The sequence below is a fragment of the Macaca fascicularis genome, chromosome 3, assembly GCF_037993035.2.
Source record: "Macaca fascicularis isolate 582-1 chromosome 3, T2T-MFA8v1.1".
NCBI lineage: Eukaryota > Metazoa > Chordata > Mammalia > Primates > Cercopithecidae > Macaca > Macaca fascicularis.
The window spans coordinates 119,336,693-119,353,903 of record NC_088377.1 but is presented as its reverse complement, the minus strand read 5'-3'; the positions used below and the strand labels follow the sequence as shown (position 1 = coordinate 119,353,903).

Sequence of the window (17,211 nt, the reverse complement as noted above, 5' to 3'; positions counted from 1 at the left end):
CATAAAAGGACCACCCTGTTATATATACTTCTATTCATCTGAGATGGGACAAGCTCTTTGGTAACTGAAATTTGTCAGATGAGCCATACTTGTTTTTGTTTTTCTTCTTGCTTTTTTGTACCATTTCTCCCTCTTTTAAATTCCGCTTATGTTTTGGGATTCATTCAAGGACACTGCTTTTAAGATAACTTGTCCTTAGGCAGTTATGAATTTCCATAGTTACAGTTGCTGCCACTTCATTAAAACTAGGAAAAAAAAAACAACACAGCTTTCAACATTTTCTTGGCTGGAGGACTTGGTATTTTATATAGTTATATTTGGATCAAATTCTCTTTTTTTTTTTCTTTGGAAATATTAGTAATGTGATAAATGCTAAATAAGAGTGCTGTAATTACTTTGGTAATGAATCAAGTTAGTGTATAGTATGGAGCTACCAAATTAGGTAGACTATAGTGCCAGTTTGAATTTACCCTTTATTGGGTATAATTCTCTAACTTCATTTGAAATGTAAGAAATCTTCATTGGGTGTCACAATGTTACAGTTTAGTTTAAGTATTCAAGTGCAATAAGAGATTTGCATTCTTCATGATTTTGTTCATTTCTATTTGGGATTAAATTATTAATCTCGGATTAGCCATGCAAGAAAAGTCACTGAAGTGACAGTTGAGATAACTGAGTTTAAGGTTTACCTCAAAAACTTACCAGCTGTGTGACATCAGCAAGTCATTTCTCTGGATTGCTTTTTCAGAGCTCTAAGATGATATTATTTTATATTTTTATAACAAGTTTGTTTTTATAGATGGATATTGTTTATGTGTCTTGTGTTATTTTAAAGTATTTCACGAATATATCAGTGATTACCATTTGGTAATAAATGTACTTAAAGTGACTATTTTAGATAATTACAAATACACCTAATATATGAGACCAAATTTATAAATATAGAGAGAAATGGAGCTATACCATTGTGTGATTAAATTGGCATTATACTATATGATGCTAATTGCAATCTGGGTATGAAGAGAGTTTCAGTTGATGGAGTTACACCAGATATTTGAAGATTTAAGTTATTATCAAAATGGTAAATAAACATCCTTAAAAGAATTGAAAACATGAACTTGCAGCATTAACATACATACTTGAAAAATTAATTCAAAACTAGATGATACATTTGCTAGTTTGTTACCTAAAAGATGAGTTGGATGAAGAAAAATGTGAAAATGTATGGCAGTGTTTTGCACATTCTGTTTAGAAGTTTGTGGAACTCAAATGAGTAATTTGAGTATTTTCCACTTGATGCTGGTTACTAATTTGGAACATCTTACTGAAATGCCCTGTAGGCCAGGTGCGGTGATTCACTCCTGTAATCCCAGTACTTTGGGAGGCCAAGGCAGGTGGATTGCTTTAGGTCAGGAGTTTGAGACCAGCCTGGCCAACATGGCAAAACCCCTTCTCCAGTAAAAATGCAGAGATTAGCCAGGCTTGGTGGTGCACACCTGTGATCCCAGCTACTTGCGAGGCTGAGGTATGAGAATCGCTTGAACCTGGGAGGCGGAAGCTACAGTGAGCCAAGACTGCTGCACTGCACTCCAGTCTGAGCAACAGAAGAAGATTCTGTCTAAAAAAAGAAAAAAGCCCTGTAAATATACATTATGCAAATTAGATAATAGAGTACCAAATTAGGGAAAAATAAACTTTTTGTCAAATTTATATTTTATTTATTTATTTATTTTTGAGACAGTCTCGTCCTGTTGTGCAGGCTTGGAATGCAGTGACTCCATCATGGCTCACTGCAGCATACATCAGCATACATGCTCAAGTTATCTTCTCACCACAGCCTCCTGAGTAGCTACAAGCACTCACAACCATGCCTAGCTGATTTTTTCATTTTTATTGTTAGTAGAGATGAGGTCTCTCTGTGTTGCCCAGGCTGGTCTTGAACTTCTAAGCTCAAGCAGTCTTCCCACCTTAGCCTCTCAAAGTGTTGAGATTATGACCATGAGCCATGGTACCTGGCCTGTCAGTCAAATCTTTTAATTTGTATTATATAGTATCATCATTCATTAGTTTTGATTTACCCACTTAAAAATTTATTTTATTAAAACAAGTTAATTGAGACTTTATGTCATAAGCATTGTGTTAAGTTTAATTGGGTGTAGAAAGATGAATATGCTATGGTCCTTACCAAGTTGGGAATGAATTTTGTAAGGAGACAGAGAATAAAGCATTAAAGGGCCAGAGTGGCACAGAAGGAAAAGAGATGAATATAGAAATTACTAGCCATAAGTTTTCAGTTAGAACTTGAATAAGTGTTGTTAAGGGCCTTTCTACACTGGGGTCCTTAAACTTACATGTATTTGACCTACTTAGGATTCTTGTTAAAAGACAGATTCTAATTCAGTGTGTCAGAGTGAGCCTGAGATTTTGCATTTCTAATATACACTCAGGTGATGCCAGTGATTATGGGTCATGACTGATATTTTGAGAAGCAAGTCTCAGTATTGTTCTTTGGAAGTAAGAATTATAGATGTAGGATCTGCATTTAAAGGCTTTTCCTAGGTATAGTCTTCATTTTTCTTCCTAATTACTTCCATAATATAATTAAAACATACTAATTGGTAATATAAATGTAAACAGATACATATTTTATAAATTTACTTTTTTTGAATGACAATTTAGTTGACTCTTGGCTATTTAGGGACAGATTAAATGGTAAGCAGTTAGCCATGGTATTAAATAACAGTGTACTTAGTATCATGAAGAATTGAAATTACAGTAATGTAAGAAACACTAATATATCTATACTATAATGTAATTCTGTTTAGAATTATTTGGTACCTACTCTAGCTTGGGAGTGTTCCTTGATCTCAGCTGTCAAAGTAATTTTTGGGAGCAGTGCCTGCATTCTCTTCCATTCTCTAAGGAATAGTGGTCTGCATATGGGAATTATAAAATCTACAGAGGCTGTGCTGTGATTGGTGGAGATTTCTAACATATTGGCTGCAAATACTGATGTAGTTACAGTTCTTTTAAACATTTGTATGCATTCTTTCTAATGGTAAATGTATTCTGAAATATATGAAGTGAATTTTAGCTAAATTAGTTTAAAATGTCATTTTATGTGGCATTTTAATTAGTTTTATGTTAACTAGCATTTTGGATATGTGAGACCGTTTCCTTCTACTTTTTTTGGCTGCTTAAGAATTATTTCTTTACATAAACATGTATGCACATGCATACATGTAGGCAAATAATGTGTGTAGTATGATCCCAGGTTTAGCATTTCAGCTGTATAAGTCATATGTGATAAGTTATGAAAATAACTTAAGTTATGAAGTACTATAAAGTATATTTAATTTGTTACTTTTTATTTCCTATGTCATAAATGGTAACAAAATGCAGTGGTCCAATATAGTATTAATTAGAAATAACTAATTTTGCAAGTGCCTAACTTAAGCAATAGCATTAACAGAGGAAATTTATTTTTATCACTAATTAAACATTAGATATACTGTGGATTTTTGTTTTTTGTTTTTTGTTGTTTTTTTTTTTCCAGAGAACCAGAGGACGAAAACGGAGCTTCGTTCCTGAGGAAGAAAAACATGAGGTTGGAATAAGTTAAGCACTTTTACACAGTCTTAACTTTGAGAAATTTTCTTGCTTAAAATTGTTTCCCTTATATCCTTATTTTGTTTTGTTATATTTTATTTTATTATCCCTTGTATGGCAGGAAAGAGTTCCCAGAGAGAGAAGACAAAGACAGTCTGTGTTGCAAAAGAAGCCCAAGGCTGAAGATTTAAGAACTGAATGTGCAACTTGCAAGGGAACTGGAGACAATGAAAATCTTGTCAGGTAAGTTGGATGCTAAAACCTTGTCTTTAGGGGATGAAAGTTCCATGTTTATTATTTTCTCATCACAGAAAAAATGAAAAAAACAATTTCAGGATAGGACCTTTCTCAAAATATTATGTAGTGGAAACAATACTTCAGAAACAGATTTCATCCACTTCTTAACCTCTCACACATGGTTATGCTCTGGATTTAGATGTAAATAAAGAGTAATAATTTGCATTTTTAACACAGGGAATTATTTTTCTCTTGACAAGAGAAGTTGACAATGCTCTCTATATAGAGGCTATAAAAGTAATTTGATCTAAACACTGTGTACTAAGATTATGTTTTATGTCATAAAATAATAAAGTTACTAAACTCTGTTAGCATATTTTAAATGTTTGAAATTTAGAAGCAATGGTGAGAAGACAGACTTTTTATTGACAAGAACTTAATTAGCATTTTCTTATTGCTTATCAAAACAAATGTGTTAAATGCTTCTCCCTTACGAAATAAAGAAAGGTGAAAAGATGGCCTAGGTTGATTTTATTTTTTGTTTTGTCTTTGTTTCTTTGTTTCGTTTTGGTACTTTTTTTTTTTTTTTAATCAGACATAATGCTAATCAGAAATCTTAGCTGATGCTGCACATTGGCTTTTCCCAATGGTCCAGAGGCTGCTAATTTTAGCTGAAATGAAGAAATTGATCAAAGCTCTGGGTGAGATGGCAGAGTGAATGGGTGGACAAAAAGAGAGCTAATTTAAAAGAGGCATCAGACTTTCAAAAAACAGTGTTACAAAGGTTCTTACAGTTCTTATAGGGACTTTGTAAGGGAATCCATTCTGATTTCTTTAAAAACATTGTCTTCTGGTAAAGCCCTGTCAAATTAAATGAGGACACAGAAATTAAACATTTCAAAAAGAATAAACATATTTATAAAACAAATATATTAGTGTTGTTGTATGTTTTTAAATATTTACTTCCAAATGATTTAATCTATTTTGGTCATTAAAAATATGATTTGTCTTAATTTCTCAAAGAAAGGCATGAAGTCTTAATTTTATGAGTTTTTTATACTATCAATGAGAAAGATAAAGAGAAAGTAAAAATTACAGTAGAAAAAGAGAAAGCTCTTCGACAAAATTAAGAAAGTTTATAATAATTGGCTAATTTTTTTGAGATAGTCCATATAGAATGTCTTGGGAGCTATCCTGAAGGTTAAGTTTATTAAAATTTAGGGTAAAGTAGTAAGTAGTTCGAAGTTCAGGAGATACACATGAATAATTCTGACCACAGTATAACTTTTGCAGTATGTCAAAAATGAAATCCCAAGCGTAAGCATAACATAATGGAGTAAATGAAACAACAAAAATAGAGAAAAATATATATATAATATATATTATATAATGAACAAAAATTTAATTCAGGAAAATTCCCTTGGGGTTGAGGATGGAGTTGAAGACTATGATTAATTTGAAACAGTAGTTAAAAACTTACAGAGGTGGTGATCCTTCTATTAATTATTTGAACCTGTATGAGTCTCTACTGTCTTACTAATTTTTTTTTAAAATATGAGATTGATTCAGGCCTTTTTGCTGTAGGACTTAGAGGTTTTTATCAGGTTTTTTGTTTTGCTTTTGTCATATGTTAGAAATTAGGAAACTGAGAAATACAATTTTTATTTTAAAAGTCAGTTTATGATAGATTTCCAACCCGTCGTATTTTAGTTGTTTAATAAAAAAAAAGTGCCATCTTTCTTCTAATTTTGATAAGATTTTTGAATAGTATTACTCTATATTATTTATTTATTTAGTTTCTGTTGTAAAATTTTTATTTCTAATTGCATTATTACAATATACCAATGTCTGGAATTTTGTGAAAGTCTTCTGGAAGGTAAAGATATTTTTCTTACTCTGAAATAATGGATATACAAAGTCCCCTTCCTTGGTTTTGCCTTATTAAGAAGATAATATCGTAAATTGTCTGCAAAGTTTTAAAGAGGTAATGTAGAGGAAATTAAATGTTTTATTGATACTGTATGTTAATATTTCTTAGGACAAGATAAGCTGGATATACAGCAATGCCATAAAATATTTTTGGTTATAATGTGATCTTTAAAAAAAAGTACACTGTTTACGCACTATTCTTCTTGGGTTGAAGAATTTTATTTTATATAAAATTCCATATGTTTAATAAAAGTAATCTCATAAGCTAATATCTGCCATTTTCCCTGGCATCTCATATTTTGGAACTGGCACTGTTATTGTTTGAAAATCACCCCCCAAAAGTCTACACTTTTTTATTATATTGCATCTTAAATACTGTCTATACATGCCATTTTTTTAACTTTCAAATAAGATATTTTAAATAAGGATTTCTTTTCTCTAAAGATATATTTCAGCGCTTACTCAGAGTTATGTGTATGTCTGTTAGGTTCTCTTTTAAAATTAAACTTCATGGGTCACAATTAGTTTTTTATTTAATATACTGTGTTTACTTTCTCAAGTTCTTTTAAACTAATGTTTATATCTCACTAGCACCTGCTCTTCAGCAGTTTTGATTTTTTAAACCACACTTCTCTATGTAATTCAGGCTATGTAGAAAATTCTTTCTAATTGTCCTTGCTTTTTTAGTTATTTGTATATGTTTACTTGTGAATTTACATGTATAATTTTTTATATCATTGAACAATTGCATGCAATTTGTCAGTAAACTGTAATTAGTAGGTTTCAACTGTTATTTTCTGCTTTGCCTGTTTATCTTGGGACTTTGGCGAGTAATTTAGCATTTCTGTGCCTTCGTTTCCCCCCTGTTGTAAATGGTCACAATCATACTGTGCTTCATTAGGTACCTTATGAATAATTGCTGAGTGATAGTAAGGTTCTTTCCATATAAAATATTAGAACAGTAGTAGTATTTAGTAACACAAGGAATACATGTATGTGTGCGTTGAAATAAAGGTCACAATTGGTAAATATGTTTCCAGTTATAATAAATACTTGTTATGTCAGAAAATGTACATGTCCTGTTTTTGTATATAATTTTGTCTAGAGTCTAGGAGACAAAAAGAAATTTGTCATTACATGTTTTCTAAAATGATTAGATTGAAGTTTTACAGCATCTTAGGGAATTTTATTTTTTTAAGTGCAAGTTTTTTGCCATCTACTTTTAAAATTTAATTAGAAATTATCTGAGAAGTTTTCATCAAAATATGTATTTCTTTATGTTATTTAATGCAATCTAAATGCTAAAGGTCAAATTGAAAAACTATATCATGGAATTGTGAGGTCTTAAAGGCTTTGTCTGTGATAGGCTTTGTCTGTGATAGGTCATTCTTTGTTGGAAGTAGTTATGGAACTACTTAGTGATACCTTATTTCTTTTTGTTTCCACAGTTCATGGCACATTTAGTACTCAGAAAATGCTTGATAAATGAACTCTGCATAAGTAATGACTGAGTATTCTTTTGCTGAATTAATAAAAACTGTCACTATTATAATTTAATTCTAGAGCAAATTGAGTCACAAAATATAATGTTTGATGAAGATATTTAAAGGGCTTAATAAAGGACAATTGATTTTTTGTCACAAAAATGTAGTGGATAGTTGATAGTTTTTCCTCCCCTGTATTTAGTAAGGAAATAGATTTGAGAATAATTGATGAATCTATGAAAAGTAGAAATGAAGTGATTCCTTTCCTTGAACGTATGTGAAAGGGAAGTGGGCCTGTCTTCTCTTTCAGTCTTTTATCAAACTATAAAATTAGAAATAACACCAAACTTCTAAACCTCAAATTTTATCTTAACTATATAAACTCAATGTGGCACATTTTATTACTTAATCAGAGATAGGAGAGAGAGAAGAAAAGTTTCCTAAAGCTAAGAACCCTGGAATCCGTGAGCCGTCTTAAATAGCATCTTTAATTTTATTTTGTATTGTGGCCATTTTTCAGAAGCATTGAGGGTAGGAAATGATCTATTAAGCTATTTCACTTTTATAGCTAATTCTACACTATTAATGCTTGCCAGATTCTCCCCTTTATTTGAGTATATGGCAAATTATATAGGTATTGAACCATTTTGATTACAAGGTTAGGGTGTCAATTTGGTCTCTACACATTGTTGTTAGCACTTTTATTTATTTTACATTTAAAAATCTGGCTTGTCAGTGCATCCTCCCCAACTAAATTTGTTTGTATCGTAAGTTATTAGGAACACCAGCAAGAATTAATATATATTATATTTTGGTTTCAAATAGTAGTCTCTCATTATTCTAATTATAACTTTTTTTTTTTTTTTTTTTAGTTTTTGTTGTCACCCAGGCTAGAGTGCAGTGGCACTTTTTTGACACAGTATAGCCTCTGCCTCCTGAGCTCAAGCAATCCTCTCACCTTTCAGCCTCCCGAGTAGATGAGACTTGATTTTTAATTTTTAATTAACTTTTCTGTTCTAACTAGTATGGAGGCTTATAGACTTCCTGGGTCGTAATTGAAGGGGTTTTTCCCTGTGAGATTTGATTAGACTGAGAGTAAAGCTAAAACTGGTTATAAGTTTAGTTACTATTTTTCATAAAACGTTAGGTCACTAAAAATGGATTATTTTAAATTTAACAAAGTGAAACCAGTCTTGTCCCTCTTAAGATTAGTTAGGATTGCATTTGATCAATCTTTCTTTCTTTCCTTTTTCTTTCTTTCTTTCTTTCTTTCTTTCTTTCTTTCTTTCTTTCTTTCTTTCTTTCTTTCTTTCTTTCTTTCTTCTCTCTTTCTCTCTTTCTGTCTGTCTTTCTCTCTTTCTTTCTCTCTTTCTCTCTTTCTTTCTTTCCTTTCTTTTCTTTCTTTCGGCAGACAGAGCCTCGCTTTGTCGCCCAGGCTGGAGTGCAATGGTGCAATCTTTGCTCTCTGCAACCTCCACCTCCCAAGTTCAAGCGATTCTCCTGCCTTAGCCTCCCGAGTAGCTGGGATTACAGGCGTGCGCCACTACACCTGGCTAATTTTTTGTATTTTTAATAGAGACAGTGTTTCACCATGTTGGCCAGGCTGGTCTTGAACTCCTAACCCCAGGTAATCCCCTTACCTCAGCATCTCAAAGTACAGTCATGAGCCACCATGCCAAGCCTGGTGAATTTCTTAAAACAAATTTAGTTATTTTAATTTGATTATAGACTTGCCAAATTAGTGTTTCTTGTGTAGTTTATCATATAGTAATCACTCTTAATGGTGATAAAACATACATTTTCATGTAGGAATAGAATGATTTTCAAGTGATGATGCAAATGTATGTTATTTATAATACTTAAAAACTAAAACTGAGAAACAAATATAGATTCTTTAAATGATTCATGTCTTCTAATAAATTTTAAATGCATTAAAAACATATTTCCTGCATAAGGACATTTTAAGATAAACTTCTGTTTCTCTTCTTTAACTCTGCCAACAATTTCCTGGATAAGTTTTTTTTTTTTTTTTTTTTTTTTAAATGATTGTTTCCAGAGCTTCGATTTCTAGGATTTCTTTCAATTAAGTTTGGCAAAGTATGTTCATTCATGTTACCCTGACAACCTGTGTGATAATACCTTTTTCTTCCAATTTGACTACTGTTATTTCTGAAATAGGTTGTTTAAGTTAGCTTTTCTCCTTCAAAGTATCTTAAAAGCATAATTATTGTTCTGCTAATCTTTGTGTAGCTCTATCTTTGCCCCAAGTCACTAAACAAAAAGCACCTCCACAGTCATTAGCCACATTAAGGAATCTTTGGCAAAATATTCAATCATTTAAATTTTCATGTTAGATTTAATATAAAGTGCAGAGCTAAAGTAGTATAGCAAGATGTCTCTGAAGACGTACGGGCTTTCTAAAATTCTTAGCCTAAAGAATTTGCCACTTAACTCTTTTAACAGGATTTACATGAAAAGGGAAGAAAAGCCTGGCATTCTAAGTCCAAATTGATGAAGCATTGGGAATGTGAAAATTTTAAACAAAGGAATATAATTATGACCTTTTTAAAAGTTCATTTTCGTAGCTTTTTAACTGTCCTTTTGATTTTTACGTTTATTTTTAAAATAACTGTTACCGAAGCAGTTGCTTTTTAGGGAAATTCTGATATGATTACCAAATAATAGTGTCATCTAATAGTAAAGTAAAATTAAAACTCAATAAAATTAGTAACATCTATTTCTGCTACATTCTGTAGTGTTTAACATAATTACTTTCCTTTTCTGAGAAAATACAAATATCTATTTTGTTCAGTGAACAGTTTTTTCTTTTTGTTGTTGTTTTTTTGAGATGGGGTTTCACTCTTGTCACCCAGGCTGGAGTGCAATGGCGTGATATTGGCTCACTGCAGCCTCTGCCTCTCGGGTTCAAGTGATTCTTCTGTCTCACCCTCCCAAGTAGCTAGGATTACAGGTTCACGCCACCACGCCAGCTAATTTTTGTATTTTTAGTAGAGATGGGGTTTCACCATATTGGTCAGGCTGGTCTCGAACTCCTGATCTCAGGTGATCTGCCTACATTGGTCTCCCAAAGTTCTGGGATTACAGGCATGAACCACTGTGCCTGTCCCATGAACAGTTATTTTTTAAATATTTGTTTAAATCAAAAAGGATACTTTTATTGGGGTATCCTTTAGTTTTGAAAATTTTACTTTATTATTGTTTTTGAAAACCTTTTTATTCAATGATACGAGCTTTTAAAAAGCTACACTTTTTAGTTGAATCAGCTTAATAATAGAAGTAGAGCTCTTTAAAGATTGTCAATATTTAATATATGAATAGTGCTAGAATGTATAAAGAAATCTGCCTGAGCAGTGATTAACAAAGATATTTTTCTTTCCTTTTTAAATCAAAGTTAAATAGACAAAAAGAGCAAATGTTACCACTATTTAAATTTTATTATACATCATCTTTGCTGATATATATTTTTCTGAATATACATTTTAATGGACCACAGTCTTAGTAATTTACATGTAGGCAACAACAACAACAAAAAAGGCTGAAAAAATGACTGTTAACTATGTAGAAACCTCATTATAAATGCCTTATTTTACAGATCTTAAATCTAGACTATGTAAACTAGATAAACAATAAACTTCCCTAAAGTTGAACATTTTGTAATGATGAAATGATGAAACAAATAGAAACAGAAACACTGTTTCTTAAAATAGTATTTATAAATTGTTTCATCCAGTTGTTTGCTAACTTTTAGGCCTCAGCTTAAAATCAAACTTAAAATATGCAGAAAGTAGTTTCAGAATTGCCAACCAAAACCACTGTAAAAGGTAAATCTAACCAAGTTTAATAGTTGTTTGGCCTGTGTGTATGGGTTGGGGGGTGGTAAAAGTTACATACAATGAAATGCATATGTATTATGTGAATAAATTGGTGAATTTTGACAAAAGCATACAATTGTGTAACCCCCGTTTCTATCAAGATACAGAACATTTTCATTGCTCCAGAAAGGTCAGACAAAGACAACGACTCTTCTATTTTTTTTTTTTTAACCATAGATAAGTTTTGTCTCTTCTAGAGTTTTATACACATTTATACAAATGGCATTTTTCTCCTTTATTTGATTTTAGCCATTATAATGAATGTGTAGAGGTATCCCACTGTTGTTTTAGTTCTCATTACTCTGTTAAGTAATGATATTGAGCATATTTTCTTTTTTTTTTTTTTTTGAGACCCTCTGTTGCACAGGATGGAGTGCAGTGGCACAACATGACAAACTGCAGCCTCAACCAGGCTCAAGCGATCTTCCCACCTCAGCCTCCCAGGTAGCTGGGACTACAGGTGCGCGCCACCAAACCCAGCTAGTTTTGTTTTTTTTGTTTTTGTAGAGACAGACATTCGCCGTGTTGCCCATGCTAGTCTTGAACTCCTGGGCTCAAACAGTCCTCCCATTTTGGCCTTCCAAAGTGGTGAGATTATGGGTGTGAGCCACCACACTTAGCTTATTGAGCACATTTTTATTTGCTCACTGGTAGGTAATATGTCTTCTTTTGTGAACTAATTCTTTTGCTTATTTTTTAAGAAATTGAGTTGTTTAGTATTGAATGGTAGGAATTACTAATATAATTGGGATGTAATTTCTTTTTCAAATATGTATTTTGCATACATACTCTTTTTATTTGTGGCTTGCCTATTCATTTTCTTTAATGGTATTATTTAAGGAGCAGAAGTTGCTAATTTTGCAGATGTTCAGCATAGCAATATTTTGTTTTATGGTTATTGTTTTTATTTCCTATCTAATAATTCTTTGCTTAAAAACTTTTTGTTGTCTTCTAGAAGCTTTGTACTTTTGGCTTTTATATTATATGTCAGCTATCTGAAATTAATTTCTGTATATGGTTTCAGGTAGAGTTAAGGAAGGTTTGTTTATTATCTTCCCCATGTTGATTTCCAGTATCATTTGTTGAAAAAACTTGCCTTTCCACATTAAATTACTTTGGTGCCACTTTTAAATGCCAGTTGGCATTTTCAATATGGGTTTATTTCTGGACTTTCTATTATATTCCATCAAGTTACGTATTTATTCCTGTGCCAAGACCAACTATTGATTACTCAGGCTGTGTAGTAAGCTGTTTCATTTTTCTAGATCCTTTGCATTTTCATATAAGTGTTAGAAACAGCTTTTCTAAATTTTTCTAAAATTTTCATTTTAAAAAGGAAAGCCTGGACATAACACCAAAAGCATAGGTAATAACAGCAACAAAAATTAGGTAAGTTGGACTAAAATCAAAGTTAAAAACTTTTGTGGATGAAAGGACACCATCACCAGATGGTAAAAAGGTTAACCCATAGATTGGGGGGAAATATTTGCAAGTCATGTTTCTGTTAAGGGATTGAGAATATATAAAGAACTTCGGCAACTCAGCAATAAGAAACAACCCCGTTAAAAATGGGCGTAGGACTTGAAAATATTTCTCCAAAGAAGATACATAATAGCCAACAAACATATGAAAAGATGCTCAACATCACGAATCATTCAGGAAAAGTAAATTGAAACCACAGTGAGATACCACCTCGCACCCATTGTGCTAGTTATCATTTAAACACACACACACACACAGAAAATAACAGGTGTTGGCAAGGATGTGGAGAAATTGGAGTTCTTATACATTACTCTTGGGAATATAAAATTGTGCAGCTACTATGGAAAACAGTATTTTAATTCCTCAAAAAATTAAAGACAGAATTACCATTTGATCTGTTAATACTGCTGTAGCTGTATACCCAAAGCAGAGACTCAAACAGGTAATTGAACACCTGTTTTCATAGCAACATTATTCACAATAGCCAAAAGGTGGAAGCAACTCAAGTTCCACTGATGGATTAAAGGATAAACAAAGTGTACTGTATATATGTATGTTGTCTTAGTTCATTTTATGTTGCTAAGAAGAAATACCTGAGGCTGGATAATTGATAAAGTAGGAAATGTTTATTTGGCTCACAATTCTTATAGTTGGGAAGCTCAAGATTGGGCATCTGCATCTGGTGAGGACCTCAAGCTGCTTTCACTCATGGTGAAAGGTAAAGGAGAACTGGTATGTTCAGGGATCACATGACAAAAGAGGAATCAAGAGAGTGGGAGATGCCAGGCTCTTTTTAATATCCAACTATCAAAGGAACTAATAGAGTTAAAACACACCCCTGAGGAGGTCATTAATCTCTTCATGAAGGAGTCATCTTCATGACATAAACACCTCCCATTAGTACCCCCCTAAATTGGGATAACATTTCAGCATTAGGTTTGGAGGTGACAGGTATCCAAATCATAGCATACATACAGTAGAATATTATCCAGCCTTAAAAAGGAATGAAATTCTGGGCCGGGCGTGGTGGCTCATGCCTGTAATCCCAGCGCTTTGGGAGGCTGAGGCAGGTGGATCACAAGGTCAGGAGATGGAGACCATCCTGGCTAACATGGTGAAACCCCATCTGCACTAAAAAATACAAAAAATTAGCCAGGCGTGGTGGCGGGCGCCAGTAGTCCCAGCTATTCGGGAGGCTGAGGCAGAATGGCTTGAATCGGGGAGGCGGAGCTTGCAGTGAGCTGAGATCACGCCACTGCACTCCAGCGTGGGCGACAGAGCGAGACTCCATCTCAAAAAAAAAAAAAAAATTCTGATAGATACTGCAACATAGAAGAACCTTGAGAACATTATGCAAGAAAAATAAACCAGTTACAGAAGGGGACAAATACTGAATGATTCCACTTGTATGAGGTTCCTAGAGTAGTAAAATTTATAGAGACAAAGTAAAAATGGTGGTTTCCAGGGGGAAGGAGGAATGGGCAGTTAGTGTTTAGGGGGTACAGAGTTTCAGCTGGGAAAGATGAAAAAGTTCTGGAGATGGATGGTGGGAATGTTTGCACAACAGTGTGAATGTGAATGCCACAGAGCTGTACACTTAAAAATGGTTAAGATGGTCAATGCTATGTATATTTTACCACAGTTGTTTTTAAAAAGAACCACAAGGACAAAAGCCTACAGGGATTATGATAGGCTTTGTGTTGAATACATGGGATTTGGTGGCAGGGGGAGGGGGCTGGGGCAGGGAGACATTAACATTTTAACCATGTTGCATCTTTGTATTTATGATCATGGTATATCTCCATTTATTCAGATACTTAGATAGTCTTTATTGTTTCTCACTGATGTTGTAGTTTTGAGTTTAGGAATCTTGCATATCTTTTATTACATGCGTTTTTAAGAATGTAATGTTTTTGATGCTATTATATAGGATATCTTTAAAATTGTCTGTTAGAGTTTAGAGCTGCCAGGTGGTCAATTAGGAAAAGAAGCAAAGTTCAAAATAACAAAATTTTATTTTCTTATTTTTAAAGTATCAGAAAGAAGCCAGTCAGGAAAGATTGCTGGCTCCTGAGTATTACATTGTTTCCCACTGAACAGCAGCGGGCAAGAGGAAGTTAAGTGCAGATATTAACACCCCGCCCCCCAACCAGCACCCCACACCACACATACGCTTATAGAGGAGAAATTTAGTCTCACTGCTAAAGGATTCCCAAACAAAAGTTCCTGCTGTTTTATGGACCCAGGGGCTTCTGGAAGGGAGATGGGAAGGGGTAGGAAGTAGAAAAGTACTGAGTCCACACGGAGAAGTGTCTTTAAGTCTCCTCAGTAAGGGTGTCGATAAGGCACGGTTATTTGAACCGTGTTTGCTGGGCTCCTCCATCCCCTTTCTCCCAGGGAGCCTTCAAAATCAACCTTGCAAATCTGGGATAAACCTTTCTGGTCATGGTGTATTGCCTCTTTTATGTATTTTTAAAATTTTGTTAATATTTTGATAAGGGTTATACATTCTCTATGAACGTATTCCCTCCCTCCCTCCATTCCTCCCTTCCTCCCTCCCTTCCTTTCCCTCCCCTGTCCTCCCTTCCCTTCCCCTCCCCTCCCCTCCTCTCCCCTTTCCCTCCCCTCCCCTCCTCTCCCCTTTCCCTCCCCTTTCCCTTCCCGCCTTCCTTACTTCCTTTCTTTTCTTTCCTCTTTTTTATTGATTGGTTTCACTTTGTTGCCCAGGCTTGGTCTCAAACTCCTGGGCTCAAGCGATCCTCCTAAGTAGCTGGAATTACCACCATGGCTTGGTATTACCACCACACCACCATGCCCAGCTGTTCTTTTATTTATTAATTTATTTTTTCTGGTAGAAGTATCACATTTTGTTTATTAGATAATACTGGCCTTCTGAGTGGAGTTGGAAAGTGTTTCCCTCTTCTTCGTTTTTTAAAGCATTTAAGATACTGTTTGTTCATTACATTTTGATAGAATTCTCCAGTGATACCATCTGAACTTAGAGTTTTCATTGTGGAAAAATTTTTGATAATAAATTCAATTTTTAGAACAAATATTTCCTTTCATCTTGTGTCATTTTTGGTAAGCTGTGTTTTTCTTTTTGTTTGAGACAGGGTCTTGCTCAGCTGCCTAGGCTGGCGTGCAGTGGCATGATCACAGCTCACTGCAGCCTGAACTCTTAGGCTCTGGTGATCTTCCCACCTCAGCCTCCTTAGTAGCTGGGACTACAAGTGCACGCCGCCATGCCCAGCTAATTTTTTAATCTTTTGTAGAAATGGGGTCTGACTATGTTGCCCAAGCTGGTGTAGAACTTGTGAACTCAAGCAATCCTCCATCCTCAGCCTCCCAAAGTGGCGGGATTACAGGCATGAACCACTGTACTCAGCTAAGCCGTGTTTTTCAAGGAATGTATTGATTTCATCTCATTTGCCAGTTGCTTCTTGTTTATGTGTCAGCACCATGTTATTTTCTTTGGTCATGCTGGCCTCTTCAGTGTTCACTGTAACTATTTGCATTAGACTTTCCTGCTTTCTGTAATGTATTTGGGCATATTTTCTTCTTCCTTCAAAGCCTATGTCAACATTTACTTCTTTAATGTATTCTTCCTGACTCATATGGACCCATATTAATTGTCCTTGGAACCCTCATAAAATCTCATGTCATGCTGTGATCCATTTTGTTTGTAAGTTGTGTCATTATTGTCTGCCAATTAATTTACTTTGTCCATGATGTGAGTATAGCATCTGGGGCTTCCATTTATTTCTAATGACCCTGATAGTCTAATGCAGTATGGCTCAGGCAGTTAATTCAGAATAAATGTTTCTTAATTTACTGATGCACTGCCATATCTGTATATTTTTGCAACTCTATGCAGTTAAAATAGTTTATAATTTCTTTTTGGGCAGGGACATTTCTTTAAATAGTTCCTGATTGTTTTATTTTTGAAAATTTAAAAACTTTTAAAATTACTGAGTACAAACTTAAAAATAGTATATGCTTCTTGAAGCAAAAATAATAGGTGACAAATAGTGGTTTTTGATTAACTGATAATCTTTATTTTTGTGGTAGTTGTTTACTTCACTGAGAGGAGATCTCAACTAGTTTAAGATCTCTTGGCAGCTTTGTAATTTTAAGCAAGTCACTTAATCTCTTTCAATCTCACTTTTCTTATTTTAGGAGAATATCTTAGGCTGTAACCTCTCTGAAGCCTAGTACACTAGCTCTGATATTCAAAGATTATATATTCCATATTCCCAAGTCCATGTTACCTGTTTGTTTACATTTGGTCATAAGCTCCTGTGTAACATACTCAGTAGCATCTTCTTCCAAACTACTCTGTGATTATGTAGACTATGATTATTTTTCTTGCTTAAATATGTTAGAATGGAAGCCAGTTTTCCAGTTGCATTTTCCTCATTTACCTAGAGGAGTAGAAAATAGTCAGTTTAAAACACCCACTTCCTTTGATAAATAGCAGATATTTCCTTTTTTTGAAACAGTTCTAGTGAGATCTAATTTTCATCCCATTAATTTTACCCATTATAAGTATAGAGCTTAATGATTTTTAGTACATTTGT

At 33.8% G+C, this 17,211-nt stretch overlaps 1 protein-coding gene across 42 annotated transcripts in view; it reads left to right on the top strand.

Annotated features, from left to right (window-relative positions):
• The window catches only part of PHF14 (PHD finger protein 14), a 231,232-nt gene that overhangs the window by 114,960 nt on the left and 99,061 nt on the right, over positions 1 to 17,211 (top strand). For 38 of the 42 annotated variants that reach the window (XR_012432625.1, XR_010585764.2, XR_012432626.1 and 35 more), the window contains 2 exons: positions 3,557 to 3,607; positions 3,731 to 3,852. The exons of 1 other annotated variant lie outside the window; for it this stretch is intronic. Coding sequence is in view for 37 of the 41 variants with exons in the window: in XM_074035430.1 (XP_073891531.1) it covers positions 3,557 to 3,607; positions 3,731 to 3,852 (173 nt within the window). In the remaining 4 variants the exon portion in view is untranslated. Of the gene's footprint in view, positions 1 to 3,556; positions 3,608 to 3,730; positions 3,853 to 4,441; positions 4,607 to 7,223; positions 7,255 to 11,503; positions 12,900 to 17,211 lie in introns of those variants that run through there. 3 more of the 42 variants (XM_065542278.2, XM_065542283.2, XM_065542281.2) reach the window with 3 other exon arrangements.